Consider the following 17,417-nt stretch of genomic DNA (forward strand, 5'->3'; position numbering starts at 1 on the left):
AGGTTACATCCTGGAAGTCTGGCATCTGATTGGAGGTTAACTTTACAGTAATACTATGGGTGAACAACTCAGCTTATGAACAACTCTGATGCTTATGAACAACTCTGATGCTTATGAACAACTCTGATGCTTATGAACAACTCTGATGCTTATGAACAACTCTGATGCTTATGAAGGGGTCTTTAGATGAATTGTTCTTCCTTATTTGTTTCTCTCTCTTTGAACATGCTTAGAATAATGCATTGTAATGCTTTGTAACTTAAGCTTCATGCCTTGTATAATGTTATTGTTCATTTGACAAAGTAATTAAGTACGCTTATATTTAGAATTCCTTCTCAGACGTTTCTTCATTACCTATGACTGTAACTCAACCATAGTCTCTTGCGTATTGCTAATTATTTTTATGAAGTCAGAGGAGCATTTTAATAGGCTAATTGGTCAGTCTTATTACGAGTCGCATGTGATGTGTGTATATATAATATAGGTTACTGTATAGACACACATCAAATATTACTGCCCACTTCAGGGTTCAACAGTATTTGTGTTCTCTTGACGAGCATCCTGGTGAAATGTAGCCTGGCTGACGCGACCCACATGACTACACAGCGAGAGATGGTGTTAGCCAGATTAGGTGAAATGACCTTGAGGCTGTGAATTGTGCTCTTTATACATGTTATGCAATAGCATGACCTCCATGATATATTCATGATAATTCCATTTCCAATTCGCATTTGAATAAACATGTTATGACTCAGTGCTGCCCATGAAGGCCAACAGCCAATGTACACACACACACACACACACACACACACACACACAACAGACACAGAGAGAACACACACATACAGACAGTGTCTCCTAACCTGCCCTACAGCACAGACATCAGCTCCAAGTCAAATAGTATTTACTCTGTGTGTTGCTGCTGTGTTGTTAGCAACGGCAGAGCTGGTGCACCGATAAGGCTTCAGTTTGAGGATAAAGACGGTGTCTGTCTGCTACATACCCCTCTTAATGTCCGCCTGCTTTGTGTTTTGTTTGGGTCCAGACACACACAATAACATTTTCAATTAATAATAAAACCAGAATTGACAATCCTCTTCAAGGACAATTTCACGCCAGCCGGAGCTAAAAATATTTTTGGTATCAGATTGTTCTGGAAATTCTCACATAGAAGCTTCATTGGGAGGAAGGATGTTTGAAATGCTTTTTACATTTGTATCACAAACCATTTTTGAGAATCATAATGAAAGTGGCAATTTCAGGCCCTTTTTAGACCTGTACATGCCTCCTGTAAGACCCTATGATCTGTGAACACTACATGACACCTTGGTGTCGTTATACTCATTATAATGGGCTCTAACATGGAGTATGTCTACATTCTGAAAGACACATTTTCAGTCAAAACTACTGTTTTTGATTTAGCTGATTCTTAGACATATTGTCTAGAACCATATAATCTTCAAACTCATCGCTTTTCCAGAGTGGGCTCTCTGGTACTTTTAATGATATGACCCATTTTATACATAGAAATTAACGTTATAGGTCATTAAATCTCCACCTAGCACAGCCAGAAGAGGATTTGCCACCCCTCAGAGCCTCGTTCCTCTCTAGTTTTCTGCCTTTCTAGGGAGTTTTTCCTAGCCACCGTGTGTCTACATCTGCATTGCTTGCTGTTTGGGGTTTTAGGCTGTGTTTCTGTATAGCACTCTTGTGACATCGGCTGATGTAAAAAGGGCTTTATGAATACATTTGATTGGTTAACCAATCACAGCCCTCCTTTTGGATTGCAAATTCCAATGACCATTCAATGTGTTGATGGTGCTCATAAAATGTGTCCTACCTTCAGAATTAGCAGAGAGCCCAGTCTGGGAATGTGATATACTTGTAGAGTATATTGTTCCAAACAATACGTCTTAAAGTGAACACAATCAAAAATGGTCATTTTGAGATATTAATATGACTATTTTTAATATTGAATAAATTAAGGTTGTAAATCAGCAACAAAAAAAACGTAATTCAGCTACCAAGCTTAGCACTCTTCTTCAAGTAAATGTGTTTTTGGAAAATGCTCAGTGAAAATTGTTAGAATAAGTCCCTGTGAAGAGAATTGTATGGTTTGTTTTACTTTGCAATCATTCGTTGTTGTATGGTATACATTTTAAAGTGAAAAATCCTAGTCTCAGCATTTCTCTGTTACTGTGGAATTGCCCTGTCTTGAGGATGGTAGACTTCCTGACATGAGGTCTACTTGGGAGGGAGAAAGCCCAGCTGTATGCGACAGGTGACATCATAGTTGTACATTTGACATTTTGGTTCCTCGCTCGTGTGTAGACGCACAAGAACAACACACACACACAGAGAATGCTAATTGGATGAAGGCTCACCAGAGTGAGCCCTGATTGGACACATGCCTGATGAAGTAAGATATGTTTGGACACAGAGCTGATAAGGAGGAGTGCTTATAGGTTGCAGCGGGACACACAGGCAAAGCTTATGTAAGTAATAATGGCGGGTGGACTGACTGGGCTGCGCTCTGAGTAGCAGGTACATTGATATGCTGGAGGTGAGGCCACTGCAGGTTTAGCTGGAGGTTAACAGACAGAAATAGACACAGAAAGAAAACACTGAAATATATCCAATATCTCGCTGTGTAAATGCCCCCACCATCTCTCTCTCTCTTTCTCTCTCACTCTCACGCTCTCTTTTTCTCTCTCTTGCTCTCTTTATTAAACAACTGCACTTAGACTCATTTCACACTCACATACATTCTAGTTAGACACACACACACAAGCTGATGGTGTGGCTGAATGGTGAATAGCTTGGTTGTGTGTGTGTGAGAGCCTTGGCTGAGGTTCCATTAGTCCTCATGCAGTAGTACACTCTGAGGGTCTGCAGTCTCTCTGCTTGACGTGGAGTCATTTATCCAGCACAGTTACTGCAGCACGCATGGCTGCTCACACACCCATCTACCTCCCCTCTTTCCTCTTCCCCCCCACAGCAGAGCTCCTCACAGGGACTTTTTGTTTGGCTGTGTGAGGAGGGGGAATTGTGGAGTGACTGACAGCAGGAACACCACTAATGAATGCACAAAAATACCCAATTGTCTTGCCTTCTCAGAGAATAGATCATTTGCTGCGGGATGGTTAATCACTTCAGGTTTTGAAATAGATGAAATTGCCTTTAACTGTCGGAAATTAACAAAAAAATATAAAATTAATATTTTGAGGGGCCACCCGCTAAAATTGCTCCAATAGTGAAAACACTTTAGCGTATCTCCTGGAATTTCCCGGTTAATGAAAAAATATTTGCCTGCAGACATTTTTCCAAGTTTCTATTCTGACATCAGAGGTACGGCCTAACATTGAAGCAGAGGGCATTCTCCTACTGTTCTTTCACTCTGTAATCATATCATGTAATGGAGTCTTTCCTCTCTTTTCTTCCAGAGGCTGTCTGGAGATTGAAACCTCCCCATGACTGCCTGATGACCAAGAGATGTGGTCGTGATCTCTGTTCCACTGGCAGAGCTTTTCACTAAGCAAGGTGACTGATTACACCATCACGTTTCACTTAGCAGGGTGACTGATTACACCTTCACTTTTCACTTAGCAGGGTGACTGATTACACCTTCACTTTTCACTTAGCAGGGTGACTGATTACACCATCACGTTTCACTTAGCAGGGTGACTGATTACACCTTCACTTTTCACTTAGCAGGGTGACTGATTACACCTTCACTTTTCACTTAGCAGGGTGACTGATTACACCTTCACGTTTCACTTAGCAGGGTGACTGATTACACCTTCACTTTTCACTTAGCAGGGTGACTGACTACACCTTCACTTTTCACTTAGCAGGGTGACTGACTACACCTTCACTTTTCACTTAGCAGGGTGACTGACTACACCTTCACTTTTCACTTAGCAGGGTGACTGACTACACCTTCACGTTTCACTTAGCAGGATGACTGATTACACCTTCACTTTTCACTTAGCAGGGTGACTGACTACACTTTCACTTAGCAGGGTGACTGACTACACCTTCACTTTTCACTTAGCAGGGTGACTGACTACACCTTCACTTTTCACTTAGCAGGGTGACTGACTACACCTTCACTTTTCACTTAGCAGGGTGACTGACTACACCTTCATTTTTCACTTAGCAGGGTGACTGATTACACCTTCACGTTTCACTTAGCAGGGTGTGCTCATTATACCTGCTTCACGCGGACACTCCTGTCTACAGGGTCTTATTGATAAGCATCACTGCCAGATACTGCAGATATACTGTGTTAGTTTACATCGTCACATTAAGACCTATAGGAGCAATTCAGCATGACAATGTCTTGCGTATGTAGACAATGTGGCTGTGTATCTGTGTCAGATGATGCAGTGAAAAATGCGTAGCTCACCAATCTGCACAGGTCTATTAGTCAAACTCAAACTGTAGGCCTATGTGGTCATGTACTCTAGCCTGAGAAAGACTGTAGTGGAAAAACCTCCCTCTTTGTGAGCTTTGTGTTGACATTATGAAATAACCCAAAATGAATCTAGTCAGTCAATGTGAATTGACTTTATTCCTGTACCACTGACCTAAAGTAGTACCTGAAGAAACGTTGTTTGTTTCTAAACTTTGAGGAGTGAGTTCCTTTATTCTTCTGCTCTGTCCTCTCATCAGATGTCAACGACCACAGAAAATGGAGTGGGAGGGTCTCGAAACACGAGCGGAGAGAAAACATACAAGAAGGTAAAGTTTCATCCCTCCATATACTGCTCTCTCTGGCTGGATTCTACTGGCCTTTTATGACAACCATGAAGGGAGGTTTCTTAATGCTTGTTGAAATGAATGACCATTTATCACTATGAAGCCTGTTGATGTGACCCAAGAAGCCTTTTAAAGTGACCCTTTGTCATATGAGCTCCTATCAATGTCCTGCTTCAACACAGTTTGTACATGATGGGAAGCTATCCTCACAGTCCATTCTCTGCTTTACTACATTTTCATTTGGATCAGACGTCACCGGAGGTGATGGGATTTTTGTGCCACACACAATATAACAGGGCCTAATGCAGTCGATTTGAAACATCTAGGTAATAAATTTGACATTATCAGAACTATTGAAGCCATCGAAGACGGTGTCATAGGCATCAACTGGCTTTCAATTTCATGACGTTAACGTGCTTGTTTCAGAAAATCAGACATTGTTTTCTGATTGCACTGTATGTTCCTGAACTGACTTTTACAATACATTTTACACTGACCTTTACAAGACATTTTACACTGACCTTTTTACAATACATTTTACACTGACCTTTACAATACATTTTAATACTTTTTACACTGACCTTTACAATACATTTTACACTGACCTTTACAAGACATTTTACACTGACCTTTACAAGACATGCCTCTCTTCTGGGAATTTGCTACCTTGCTCTTTGGAGTTTACGCCTAGTTCACCTACCTTTTTAAAAAAGGTATCTGTAACCACAGATGCATATCTGTATTCCCAGTCATGTGAAATCCATTGATAAGGGCCTAATAAATTGATTTCAATTCACTGATTTCCTAATATGAACTGTAACTCCGTACAATCCTTGAAATTGTTGCATGTTGCGTTTTATATTTTTGTTTGATGGATTTGTTGCATGATTGAGCTGTTGATTCGTTAATGTTTGTGTTGATTGGTGTGTTTGATTGTCCCTGACCCTCAGACCACATCGTCAGCCCTGAAGGGGGCCATACAGTTGGGCATTGGCTACACAGTGGGCAACCTGACCTCCAAACCTGACCGAGATGTTCTCATGCAGGACTTCTATGTGGTGGAGAGCGTCTTCCTGCCAAGGTGAGGAGCAGGGACATGACTGATGATTATATTGATGCTATAGTATATAAACTCAGCAAAAAAAGAAATGTGCTCTCACTGTCAACTGCGTTTATTTTCAGCAAACTTAACATGTGTAAATATTTGTATGAACATAACAAGATTCCACAACTGAGAGACAAACTGAACAAGTTCCACAAACATGTGACTAACATAAATGGCATAATGTGTACCTGAACAAAGGGGGGGTCAAAATCAAAAGTAACAGTCAGTATCTGGTGTGGCCACCAGCTGCATTAAGTACTGCAGTGCATCTCCTCCTCATGGACTGCACCAGATTTGCCAGTTCTTGCTGTGAGATTTTACCCCACTCTCCACCAAGGCACCTGCAAGTTCCCGGACATTTCCGGTGGGAATGGCCCTAGCCCTCACCCTTCGATCCAACAGGTCCCAGACATGCTAATGGGATTGAGATCCGGACTCTTTGCTGGCCATGGCAGAACACTGACATTCCTGTCTTGCAGCAAATCACAGACAGAACAAGCAGTATGGCTGGTGGGATTGTCATGCTGAAGTGTCATGTCGGGATAAGCCTGCAGGAAGGGTACCACATGAGGGAGGAGGATATCTTCCCTGTAATGCTTAGCGTTGAGATTGCCTGCAATGACAACAAGCTCAGTCCGATGATACTGTGACACACCGCCCCAGACCATGACGGACCCTCCACCTCCAAATCTATCCCACTCCAGATTACAGGCCTCGGTGTGTGTAACACTCATTCCTTCGACGATAAACGCAAATCCAACCATCACACCTGGTAAAACAACCACGACTCATCAGTGAAGAACTCTTTTTGCTAGTCCTGTCTGGTCCAGCGACGGTGGGTTTGTGCCCATAGGCAACATTGTTAGTCTGTTAGCTAGCTAACATTGAATCTGGTTGGTTAGCTACCTGCAGATGCATGGTATGCATGGTAGTAATGTCATGAGTTGGGATTATGGTTCATTGTTTCATTAGCTAGCTACATGCCTTCACTTGTTGAGGGTCGGGGGCAGTATTCAGAAGTTCGGATGACTGACATGCCCAAGTAAACTGCCTGTTACTCAGGCCCAGAAGCTAGGATATGCATGTAATTTGTATTGGATAGAAAACACTCTAAAGATTCTAAAGCTGTTAAAATAATGTCTCAGAGTATAACAGAACTGATATGGCAGGTGAAAACCCAAGGAGAATCCAACTGGATTTTTCTTTTGAGATCACAATGGGAAAATCAAAGGAATTACCTCCCAGATTGCAGTTCCTAGGGCTTCCACTAGATGTCAACAGTCTCTAGAAAGAGTTTCAGGCTTGTTTTTTGAAAAATGAGATAGTATTTGTAGTTTTTCTAGGTGGCTCCCATTTTGACTGTAGTATTGTGGCACGCGTGCATGAGGGCACGCACTTCATTATTTATCTCCGGTAATGAACATACTATTCTCCGTCTTAAATTGTACTGTTTATTTACATATTAGGGTACCTGAGGATCGATTAGAAACATTGTTGGGACGAAGTTTATTGGTAACTTTTGGAATTCCTTTATATGCATTTTGAAACCGGCGGATTACTGAATCAAGCGCGCCAGCTAAACTGACTTTTTTGGGGATATAAAGAAGGACTTTATCAAACAAAATGACCATTTGATGTGTAGCTGGGATCCTTGGGATTGCAAACAGAGGAAGATCTTCAAATATAAGTGATGTATTTTATTGCTATTTCTGACTTTTGTAATGCCTGTGCTGGTTTGGAAAATGTTTTTAATGCTTTTGTGTGTGGGGAGCTGTACTCAGATAATCGCATGTTATGCTTTCGCCGTAAAGCTTTTTTGAAATCTGACAAAGTGGCTGGATTAACAATGATGTAGGACACTTGTATTTTCATGAATGTTTAATATTATGATTTTGTATTTTGAATTTGGCGCACTCCGATTTCACCGAATTTGATCCTGGTAACAGGATTTCCGTACCAAGAGGTTTTAATAAAAGACTCCACTATGCAAGATTCAATTTTAATAGATTGTTCATGATGTCACTGCGAGCTGTTGATAGATGTAGCTGGCAAATTTGCTCTGGCTATCTACTCCGATTTCAGAGCACTCTCGTCTGAGTGTGCCAGAGCTTAGAATAACTGACAAATTTACCAATATGGCCGGTGTTAGTAAACGTTGGCAAAAAAAGCCTAATTGCTGCCAGCAGCATAGTTGCAGTCACCAATTCTCTGGATAACACAAAAACAGCCTAATCAGCTCTGCTCGGGCTTGTAAAATGGTCAACGTGTGCTGTTCTCTCATTTGTGTCTGGAAGTAGTTAGCAAGCTAGTCAACGTTAGCCAGTTAGTATGGGTGCTTGACTGCTGTTGTTAGGACAGAATGCTCAGATCAACCCTTAAAGAGATGGGTGGGGCTAAAGGTTAAGAGGGTGTGAACGATTCTGAATGGGTGTAGACAAAGAGGAGCTCTCCAGTACATGTACCAAAATATTCAAAGGCCATTTTCCCAAAAGGGATGTTACAAGTTATCAACTTTCAAAGCAGAATTACTTTCCCATTGTTCCTCAACTGTAGTGCATAATATACAATTTTCTAGCTCTGAGTCTCTACTTTTATCTAATGTAAAAAAAAAAAAAATTCAAATTTTGTTTCGTAAGACCGAATCGAGCCGGTCAGTCACCAATGTGTCGGAGGAAACCCTGTTCAACTGACGACCGAAGTCAGCCTGCAGGCACCCAGCTCAACACAAGGAGTCGCTAGAGTGCGATGAACCAAGTAAAGCCCCGGACGATGCTGGGTCAATTGCGCACCACCTTATGGGACTCCCGGTCACAGCTGTTTGGGATCAAACCCCAGGCTGTAGTGACGCCTTAACACTACGATGCAGTGCCTTAGACATCTGTGCCACTCGGGAAGTACATACAAACTTTTTTAAATGATGTGGCATCTGCAAAGGACAAGAACCGAACGTAGCTAGTCGAAGTTAGCTAGTCAATCAAGCCGAGACGTTAGAGTTGCTTTGCAGCTTCTGGTTTAATTTCCAAAATAAAAGTCTAGGGCTTGTTTTGGAACTGCATTCCATAACGACGTTACACCAGTAGATGGCGGATTATAGGCTTGGGTCTTCAGCAAATGACTTGTCTGAATAATAAAGACACAGAATGTCTAGAATAACTGCCTGAGCTGCAAAACAGAAAGTAAATATGATTTAGGATAGGCCTATTCCGCTATCTAAGTGTGCCATGGTGTTGTGTTATTTATTGGCCTTATAATTGCATCTTTTATTTTTATAGCTGCATAGTGCTACTGTGGTGATCATGTAACCTAATGAATCACACCTTTTCCATTATTTGGGAGCACGGACTGTAGGCCTTATTAGGCATTTTGACTATTGTATTAGTGAATTTCACTCTGTATGTAGGCTTGTTCTGGCTATTTGCGTTGCACGACCCCATCACGCAGAGGCTATATTCATATCAATAAATGAGACAAAAGTAAATATTGATTAAGTCTTGGCTATAATCTGTCCTGATTGAAATAGCCTTGGGGTCCCTTAATGGTCTGGACTTTTCCCTATCAGCCACTGCACATGCTTCTTCAACAAGTGCGTTTAAAATGCATTTTGAGACTGTATTTAGAGGCCTGTGAGCTAGGGTCTCTTTTTAAGGGAAGCCCTATAATAAAAAGTTATAAAACACAAATAGAGTTCTACGATTATTACGCAAAGCACCAGTACCCAAAATGATAGCCTGAATTGCATTGTCTATAAGTTGAATGCCTATTTGTTTTTATTTGGATAGGCCTAAATTAAACATTAAATTATTAAAGTGATAGGGTAAAGAACTAAGAATTTAGATCATTTTGAATACACACATGGATGTCAATAAACTAATGGATAAGACTTCTATTCCCTTTTTGATTTAGTTCCTATTGCAACTGAGACAAATGACTGAATGGCTGACATACTGACTGGATTAATTAAATGTTCAAATATGTTGGAATGACGAGTTGCACGCATCATGCATGCTCTGCACTGGTAAATACTGCTGGTTATGTTTCATTATTCCTGGTAAATACTGCTGGTTATGTTTCATTATTCCTGGTAAATACTGCTGGTTATGTTTCATTATTCCTGGTAGATACTGCTGGTTATGTTTCATTATTCCTGGTAGATACTGCTGGTTATGTTTCATTATTCCTGGTAGATACTGCTGGTTATGTTTCATTATTCCTGGTAGATACTGCTGGTTATGTTTCATTATTCCTGGTAGATAATACGGTTATGTTTCATTATTCCTGGTAGATACTAATGGTTATGTTTCATTATTCCTGGTAGACACTAATGGTTATGTTTCATTATTCCTGGTAGACACTAATGGTTATGTTTCATTATTCCTGGTAGATACTAATGTTTCATTATTCCTGGTAGACACTAATGGTTATGTTTCATTATTCCTGGTAGATACTGCTGGTTATGTTTAATTATTCCTGGTAGATACTGCTGGTTATGTTTCATTATTCCTGGTAGATACTACGGTTATGTTTCATTATTCCTGGTAGATACTGCTGGTTATGTTTCATTATTCCTGGTAGATACTGCTGGTTATGTTTCATTATTCCTGGTAGATACTAATGGTTATGTTTCATTATTCCTGGTAGACACTACTGGTTGTGTTTCATTATTCCTGGTAGACACTAATGGTTATGTTTCATTATTCCTGGTAGATACTAATGGTTATGTTTCATTATTCCTGGTAGACACTACTGGTTATGTTTCATTATTCCTGGTAGATACTAATGGTTATGTTTCATTATTCCTGGTAGATACTAATGGTTATGTTTCATTATTCCTGGTAGATACTACTGGTTATGTTTCATTATTCCTGGTAGATACTACTGGTTATGATGCATTATTCCTGGTAGATACTACTGGTTATGTTTCATTATTCCTGGTAGACACTACTGGTTATGATTCATTATTCCTGGTAGATACTACTGGTTATGTTTCATTATTCCTGGTAGACACTACTGGTTATGTTTCATTATTCCTGGTAGACACTACTGGTTATGTTTCATTATTCCTGGTAGACACTACTGGTTATGTTTCATTATTCCTGGTAGACACTACTGGTTATGATTCATTATTCCTGGTAGACACTACTGGTTATGATTCATTATTCCTGGTAGATACTACGGGTTATGATTCATTATTCCTGGTAGATACTACGGTTATGTTTCATTATTCCTGGTAGATACTACGGGTTATGTTTCATTATTCCTGGTAGATACTACGGGTTATGATTCATTATTCCTGGTAGACACTACTGGTTATGATTCATTATTCCTGGTAGATACTACTGGTTATGATTCATTATTCCTGGTAGATACTACGGTTATGTTTCATTATTCCTGGTAGATACTACGGGTTATGATTCATTATTCCTGGTAGATACTACGGGTTATGATTCATTATTCCTGGTAGATACTACGGGTTATGTTTCTGATTGCAGACAGAGCCCATAGAATGGGATGGTGTAATATTGAATGAGTCATATTTTGATAAGGTGCATGCATGTGGATGTCCACGTCACCCAGAGACATGCCCATTCTGTAGAGAGATGCACCTAGCATACTGAAACTTCACTGTTGTAGTCATAATACAGCTAGTGCTATCTAGACTTGTACTGGCAAACACATCCATTACATTAGCTACCTAGCTACCTAAATGTGAAGTAAACTCAACTGAGGAGTAATAGAGAATGGAGACTTTTAACTTGAAAATGTGCAGGATACCTCTTCCCAGTTTCCCTGACTTTGTTCATACTGTGTTATGTTTGAGCACTCCTCACAGGCTGTTCGGTGAACATTGTTTTTGTTGGTGAGATGAAACTGCCAAAACTCTCAAAGGTATTAGAATTGCAACACAAGATTTGTTCAAGCCTAAACTGTTCGTCCGTAATCGTAACATGGTGTTTGAATGTTCACTGGTGAAATTTCACATTTACGTTTCACACATGGCTTTTCTTACGATCCTAACAATTTACATATGGATTTTCTTAAGATCCTAGCGATACGTACGTTCAACCTTTTGGCAGCTATCTCACTCCATAGCTTAACCCCTCGTTGATTATCCCTTACGTATAGTAATACTGAGTAGCAGTTTACAATATGTTGTATCTACCTACGTATGCTTTCACACAAATACATGCTTTACAGCCTGAGTAGATGAATCCTAATAAGTCCTTTAGAAACACTACAGCCTATGTTGATGCTGCTGTGAAGTGACTCATTGACTTTCAGCAGTGAACCTGCAGTATGGCTGAAGAGGGAACAGAGGTTGAGCTAGATCTGTCTGCTAGCTGAAATAGGAAAGCTTCATGTCTGGATCTCTCCATGAAACAAGGGAGGAGGCGTTCTCCTTAAACAGTAATGACTCACATAGAGGATTCATATCCTAAAGAATAACAAAGGGGCTTCTATCATTTAACATGAGTGTGAATCAGCTAGTTGAAGTCATGGTGTATGGACTCTTGTCAATCCAGTGGATAATATACCCCAAATCCCTGGAAATCAGCTTACTGTGTCTTTTAATACCAGTGTGCAAAACATACTGCATGCCGTGTCATGCCTGGCCCATCAAATTGTCTGTCTTTAATAATTACATCAGCAGCTTAAAGAAACACTTTACATAAACCCAAACACACCCAGGAATACACGCACCTATACACACAAACAAACACATGCACACACACACATGCACAAAACACGCACACGAGTGTAAGAGATGACATTATTAGTGCCGTCAGATCACATCTCTTGGTATTAACAGATGAGCGAACGTCATGCAATGTTTGAGTAATCTTCTTGTCTATATCGCACATATTTCACCAAAGATCTAGAAAATCTGTTACCGAACGACAAACCTCTCCCCATATGAAAAACAGAAAATCACCAGAGAATGTCATCCTCTTGATTGGTTGAGTTTTGTAAGCAAGTTTTTTAAGAATTGATATTTGCTAATGGTCATGCCAGCCTCTTTCCCTTCCAAGCTCTGCAGAGACTTGGACTAGGAAATGCTTTCTGTGTGTCCCTTTCCAAATGGCACATCAGGACATGCAAAGTCTGTCCTTCAATAGAAACTGAACACACTGGTATATGCAAACATGCTGTCAGATTAAACTCGCACCCTTGAGTTTCACATTTATTATGCTCATTTCAATATACTGCAGGTTAAAGTGATTTTATGCAAATTGTCCTGCTTAACACAGGTGCAATAGCCATCCCAGAATGTTGAAATTAATTTGTTGCGCCAAACACACAGAGAGAGAACAATATGTTCTCATTGTCTCTTTATGGGTTGAGAGCGGGCTGGTGACAATGACAACGCTGGAGAGACCAGGTGTTTTAACCTCTACTAGAAGAGACAAAAGACTCTCCATGGAGGAAAAACAAACAGAACAAAATGAGTGTAGGAGGAAGCTTAAGCCATGACGTGGCTACAGGCATACAGTAACACAGTGGTTCCCAAACTGTGGGGCGTGAGGAGCCACCGGGGGGGTTATTTTTATTTTTTAAAGGAACTCAGTCCGGCTTTAAACTTACTCTTGGAAGTTGTAGCATGCACGACAGCGCCAGCTGTTCTGGACGACCGTGTGGTAACGCTCTTGGTAGCCGATGTGAGCAAGACCTTTTAACCAGGTCAACATTCACAAAACCGCGGGGCCAGATGGATTACCAGGACGTGTACTCAAAGCATGCGCGGACCAACTGGCAAGTGTCTTCACTGACATTTTCAACCTCTCCCTGACAGAGTCTGTAATACCTACATGTTTCAAGCAGACCACCATAGTCCCTGTGCCCAAGGAAGCGAAAGTAACCTGCCTCAATGATTACCGCCCCGTAGCACTCACGTCTGTAGGCATGAAGTGCTTTGAAAGGCTGGTCTTGGCTCACATCAACACCATCCTCCCGGATACCCTAGACCCATTCCAATTCGCATACCGCCCAACAGATCCACAGATAACGCAATCTCAATAGCACTCCACACTGCCCTTTCCCACCTGGACAAAAGGAACACCTATATGAGAATGCTGTTCATTGACTACATCTCAGCGTTCAACAGCATATAGTGCCCTCAAAGCTCATCACTAAGCTAAGGACTAAAATAAACGCCTCCATCTGGATTCTGGACTTCCTGACAGGATTCCCCCAGGTGGTAAGGGTAGGCAACAACACGTCTGCTACGGTGATCCCAGACACTGGGGCCCCTCAGGGGTGTGTACTTAGTCCCCTCTTGTACTCCCTGTTCACCCACAACTGCGTGACCAAACACGACTCCAACACCATTAAGTTTGCTGACCACCAACAGTGGTTGGCCTGATCACCGACAATGATGAGACAGCCTATAGGGAGGAGGTCAGAGACCTGGCAGTGTGGTGCCAGGGCAACAACCTCTTCCTCAATGTGAGCAAGACAAAGGATCTGATCGTGGACTACAGGAAAAGGCTGGCCGAACAGGCCCCCATTAATATCGACATGGCTTGAGAGTTTCAAGTTCCTTGGTGTCCACATCACCAACGAACTTTCATGGTCCAAACACACCAAGACAGTCATGAGGGCATGACAACACCTTTTCCCCCCTAGGAGACTGAAAAGATGTAGCATAGGTCCCTAGATCCTCAAAGTTATACAGCTGCACCATTGAGAGCATCCTGACCGGTTGCATCACCGCCTTACAGAGAGTAGTGTGTACTACTGGGGCCAAGCTTCCTGCCATCCAGGACCTATAAAATAGGCGGTGTCAGAAGAAAGCCCCAAAAATTGTCAGAGACTCCAGTCACCCAAGTCATAGACTGTTATTTCTGCTACCGCACGGCAAGTGGAGCGCCAAGTCTAGGACCAAAAGTCTCCTTAACAGATTTCACCCCCAAGCCATAAGACTGCTGAACAATTAATTCAATGGCCAACGGACTATTTACATTGACCTCCCCCACTGCAGGGGTCGTGGGATGTTCCCCAATGCTGGAAAGGGGGCCCGAGTGAAAAGGTTTGGGAACCCCTGCAGTAACAGAACAGCAGTAGTTTTTGACTCAATCTCTCCTCTCTCTTTCTTTCGGTCTATTTCTCTGTCTACCTTTCTCTCTCTCTCTCTCTCTCTCTCTAGGCTGTCACTGGCGTTGGCGCCTGTACATCTCAGACATTGTTTATCTGCTGTAACTTGTCTAGTGTTCTTTTCTCGAACAGTACTCTAGTTCTGCTCTGCGTTGATAAGACACTTTCATTGCTGTGTGTGTTTGTGTGCTCTTTCATCTAAATGGTTCTAATATGAGACTATACCGTTTCAGTCACAGCAGGCAGGCAGCACATAGCTCTGTGCAGCTGGAGGTCATTATCTTTGCCACACACACACACACAGCGTGATTTCGTTCAGCAGTAGGCTGATGATCACACCTATTTATGTTGAGGCTGTAGCCTGTCCTGTTACTGGGTGGAAGCACTGGGTGGAAGCATCTTCGGCCAATTGAGGGTTCAACAACCTGGTTTCGATAGCAGCTCGCTGTGGAGGTGCCCCTGAAAACGAAGCCTTTTTAACGTCCTTTTAATGGATTGAGATTTAGGATGCAGTGTGTTGGCGTGTTGTTACAGGATCCGTGTTATTACGTGTTATTTCCTACATTAGTACCCCAGGTCATCTTAGGTTTCATTACATACAGTCGAGAAGAACTACTGAATATAAGATCAGCGTCAACTCACCATCAGTACGATCAAGAATATGTTTTCCGCGACGCGGATCCTGTGTTCTGCCTTACAAACAGGACAACGGAATGTATCGCATGCAGCGACCCAAGAAAACGACTCCGAAAAAGAGGGAAACGTAGCGGTCTTCTGGTCAGACTCCGGACAAGGGCACATCGCGCACCACTCCCCAGCATTCTTCTTGCCAATGTCCAGTCTCTTGACAACAAGGTTGATGAAATCCGAGCAAGGGTAGCATTCCAGAGGGACATCAGAGACTGCAATGTTCTCTGCTTCACGGAAACATGGCTTACTGGGAAGACGCTATCCGATGCGGTGCAGCCAACGGGTTTCTCCACGCATCGCGCCGACAGAAACAAACATCTTTCTGGTAAGAAGAGCGGTGGGGGCGTATGCCTCATGACTAATGAGACATGGTGTGATGAAGGAAACATACAGGAACTCAAATCCTTCTGTTCACCTGATTTAGAATTCCTCACAATCAAATGTAGACCGCATTATCTTCCAAGAGAATTCTCTTCGATTATAATCACAGCCGTATATATCCCCCCCCAAGCAGACACATCGATGGCTCTGAACGAACTTTATTTAACTCTTTGCAAACTGGAAACCATTTATCCGGAGGCTGCATTCATTGTAGCTGGGGATTTTAACAAAGCTAATCTGAAAACAAGACTCCCTAAATTTTATCAGCATATCGATTGCGCAACCAGGGGTGGTAAAACCTTGGATCATTGTTACTCTAACTTCCGCAACGCATATAAGGCCCTGCCCCGCCCCCCTTTCGGAAAAGCTGACCACGACTCCATTTTGTTGATCCCTGCCTACAGGCAGAAACTTAAACAAGAGGCTCCCACGCTGAGGTCTGTCCAACGCTGGTCAGACCAAGCTGACTCCACACTCCAAGACTGCTTCCATCACGTGGACTGGGACATGTTTCGTATTGCGTCAGATGAAAATATTGACGAATACGCTGATTCGGTGTGCGAGTTCATTAGAACGTGCGTCGAAGATGTCGTTCCCATAGCAACGATAAAAACATTCCCAAACCAGAAACCGTGGATTGATGGCAGCATTCGCGTGAAACTGAAAGCGCGAACCACTGCTTTTAATCAGGGCAAGGTGTCTGGTAACATGTCCGAATATAAACAATGCAGCTATTCCCTCCGCAAGGCTATTAAACAAGCTAAGCGTCAGTACAGAGACAAAGTGGAATCTCAATTCAATGGCTCAGACACAAGAGGCATGTGGCAGGGTCTACAGTCAATCACGGACTACAAGAAGAAACCCAGCCCAGTCACGGACCAGGATGTCTTGCTCCCAGGCAGACTAAATAACTTTTTTTGCCCGCTTTGAGGACAATACAGTGCCACTGACACGGCCTGCAACGAAAACATGCGGTCTCTCCTTCACTGCAGCCGAGGTGAGTAAGACATTTAAACGTGTTAACCCTCGCAAGGCTGCAGGCCCAGACGGCATCCCCAGCCGCGCCCTCAGAGCATGCGCAGACCAGCTGGCCGGTGTGTTTACGGACATATTCAATCAATCCCTATACCAGTCTGCTGTTCCCACATGCTTCAAGAGGGCCACCATTGTTCCTGTTCCCAAGAAAGCTAAGGTAACTGAGCTAAACGACTACCGCCCGTAGCACTCACTTCCGTCATCATGAAGTGCTTTGAGAGACTAGTCAAGGACCATATCACCTCCACCCTACCTGACACCCTAGACCCACTCCAATTTGCTTACCGCCCAAATAGGTCCACAGACGATGCAATCTCAACCACACTGCACACTGCCCTAACCCACCTGGACAAGA

At 42.3% G+C, this 17,417-nt stretch overlaps 1 protein-coding gene across 1 annotated transcript in view; it reads left to right on the forward strand.

Moving 5' to 3' along the window:
• Positions 1-17,417, forward strand: part of LOC115111705 (phosphatidylinositol 4-phosphate 5-kinase type-1 beta-like) — a 90,478-nt gene that overhangs the window by 38,170 nt on the left and 34,891 nt on the right. The window contains exons 2-4 of the mRNA XM_029638045.2: positions 3,444-3,540; positions 4,675-4,743; positions 5,712-5,842. Of these exons, the coding sequence (XP_029493905.1) occupies positions 4,675-4,743; positions 5,712-5,842 (200 nt within the window). The 5' untranslated portion in view covers positions 3,444-3,540. The remainder of the gene's footprint in view (positions 1-3,443; positions 3,541-4,674; positions 4,744-5,711; positions 5,843-17,417) is intronic.

The sequence above is a fragment of the Oncorhynchus nerka genome, linkage group LG27 (assembly GCF_034236695.1).
Source record: "Oncorhynchus nerka isolate Pitt River linkage group LG27, Oner_Uvic_2.0, whole genome shotgun sequence".
NCBI classification, from domain to species: domain Eukaryota; kingdom Metazoa; phylum Chordata; class Actinopteri; order Salmoniformes; family Salmonidae; genus Oncorhynchus; species Oncorhynchus nerka.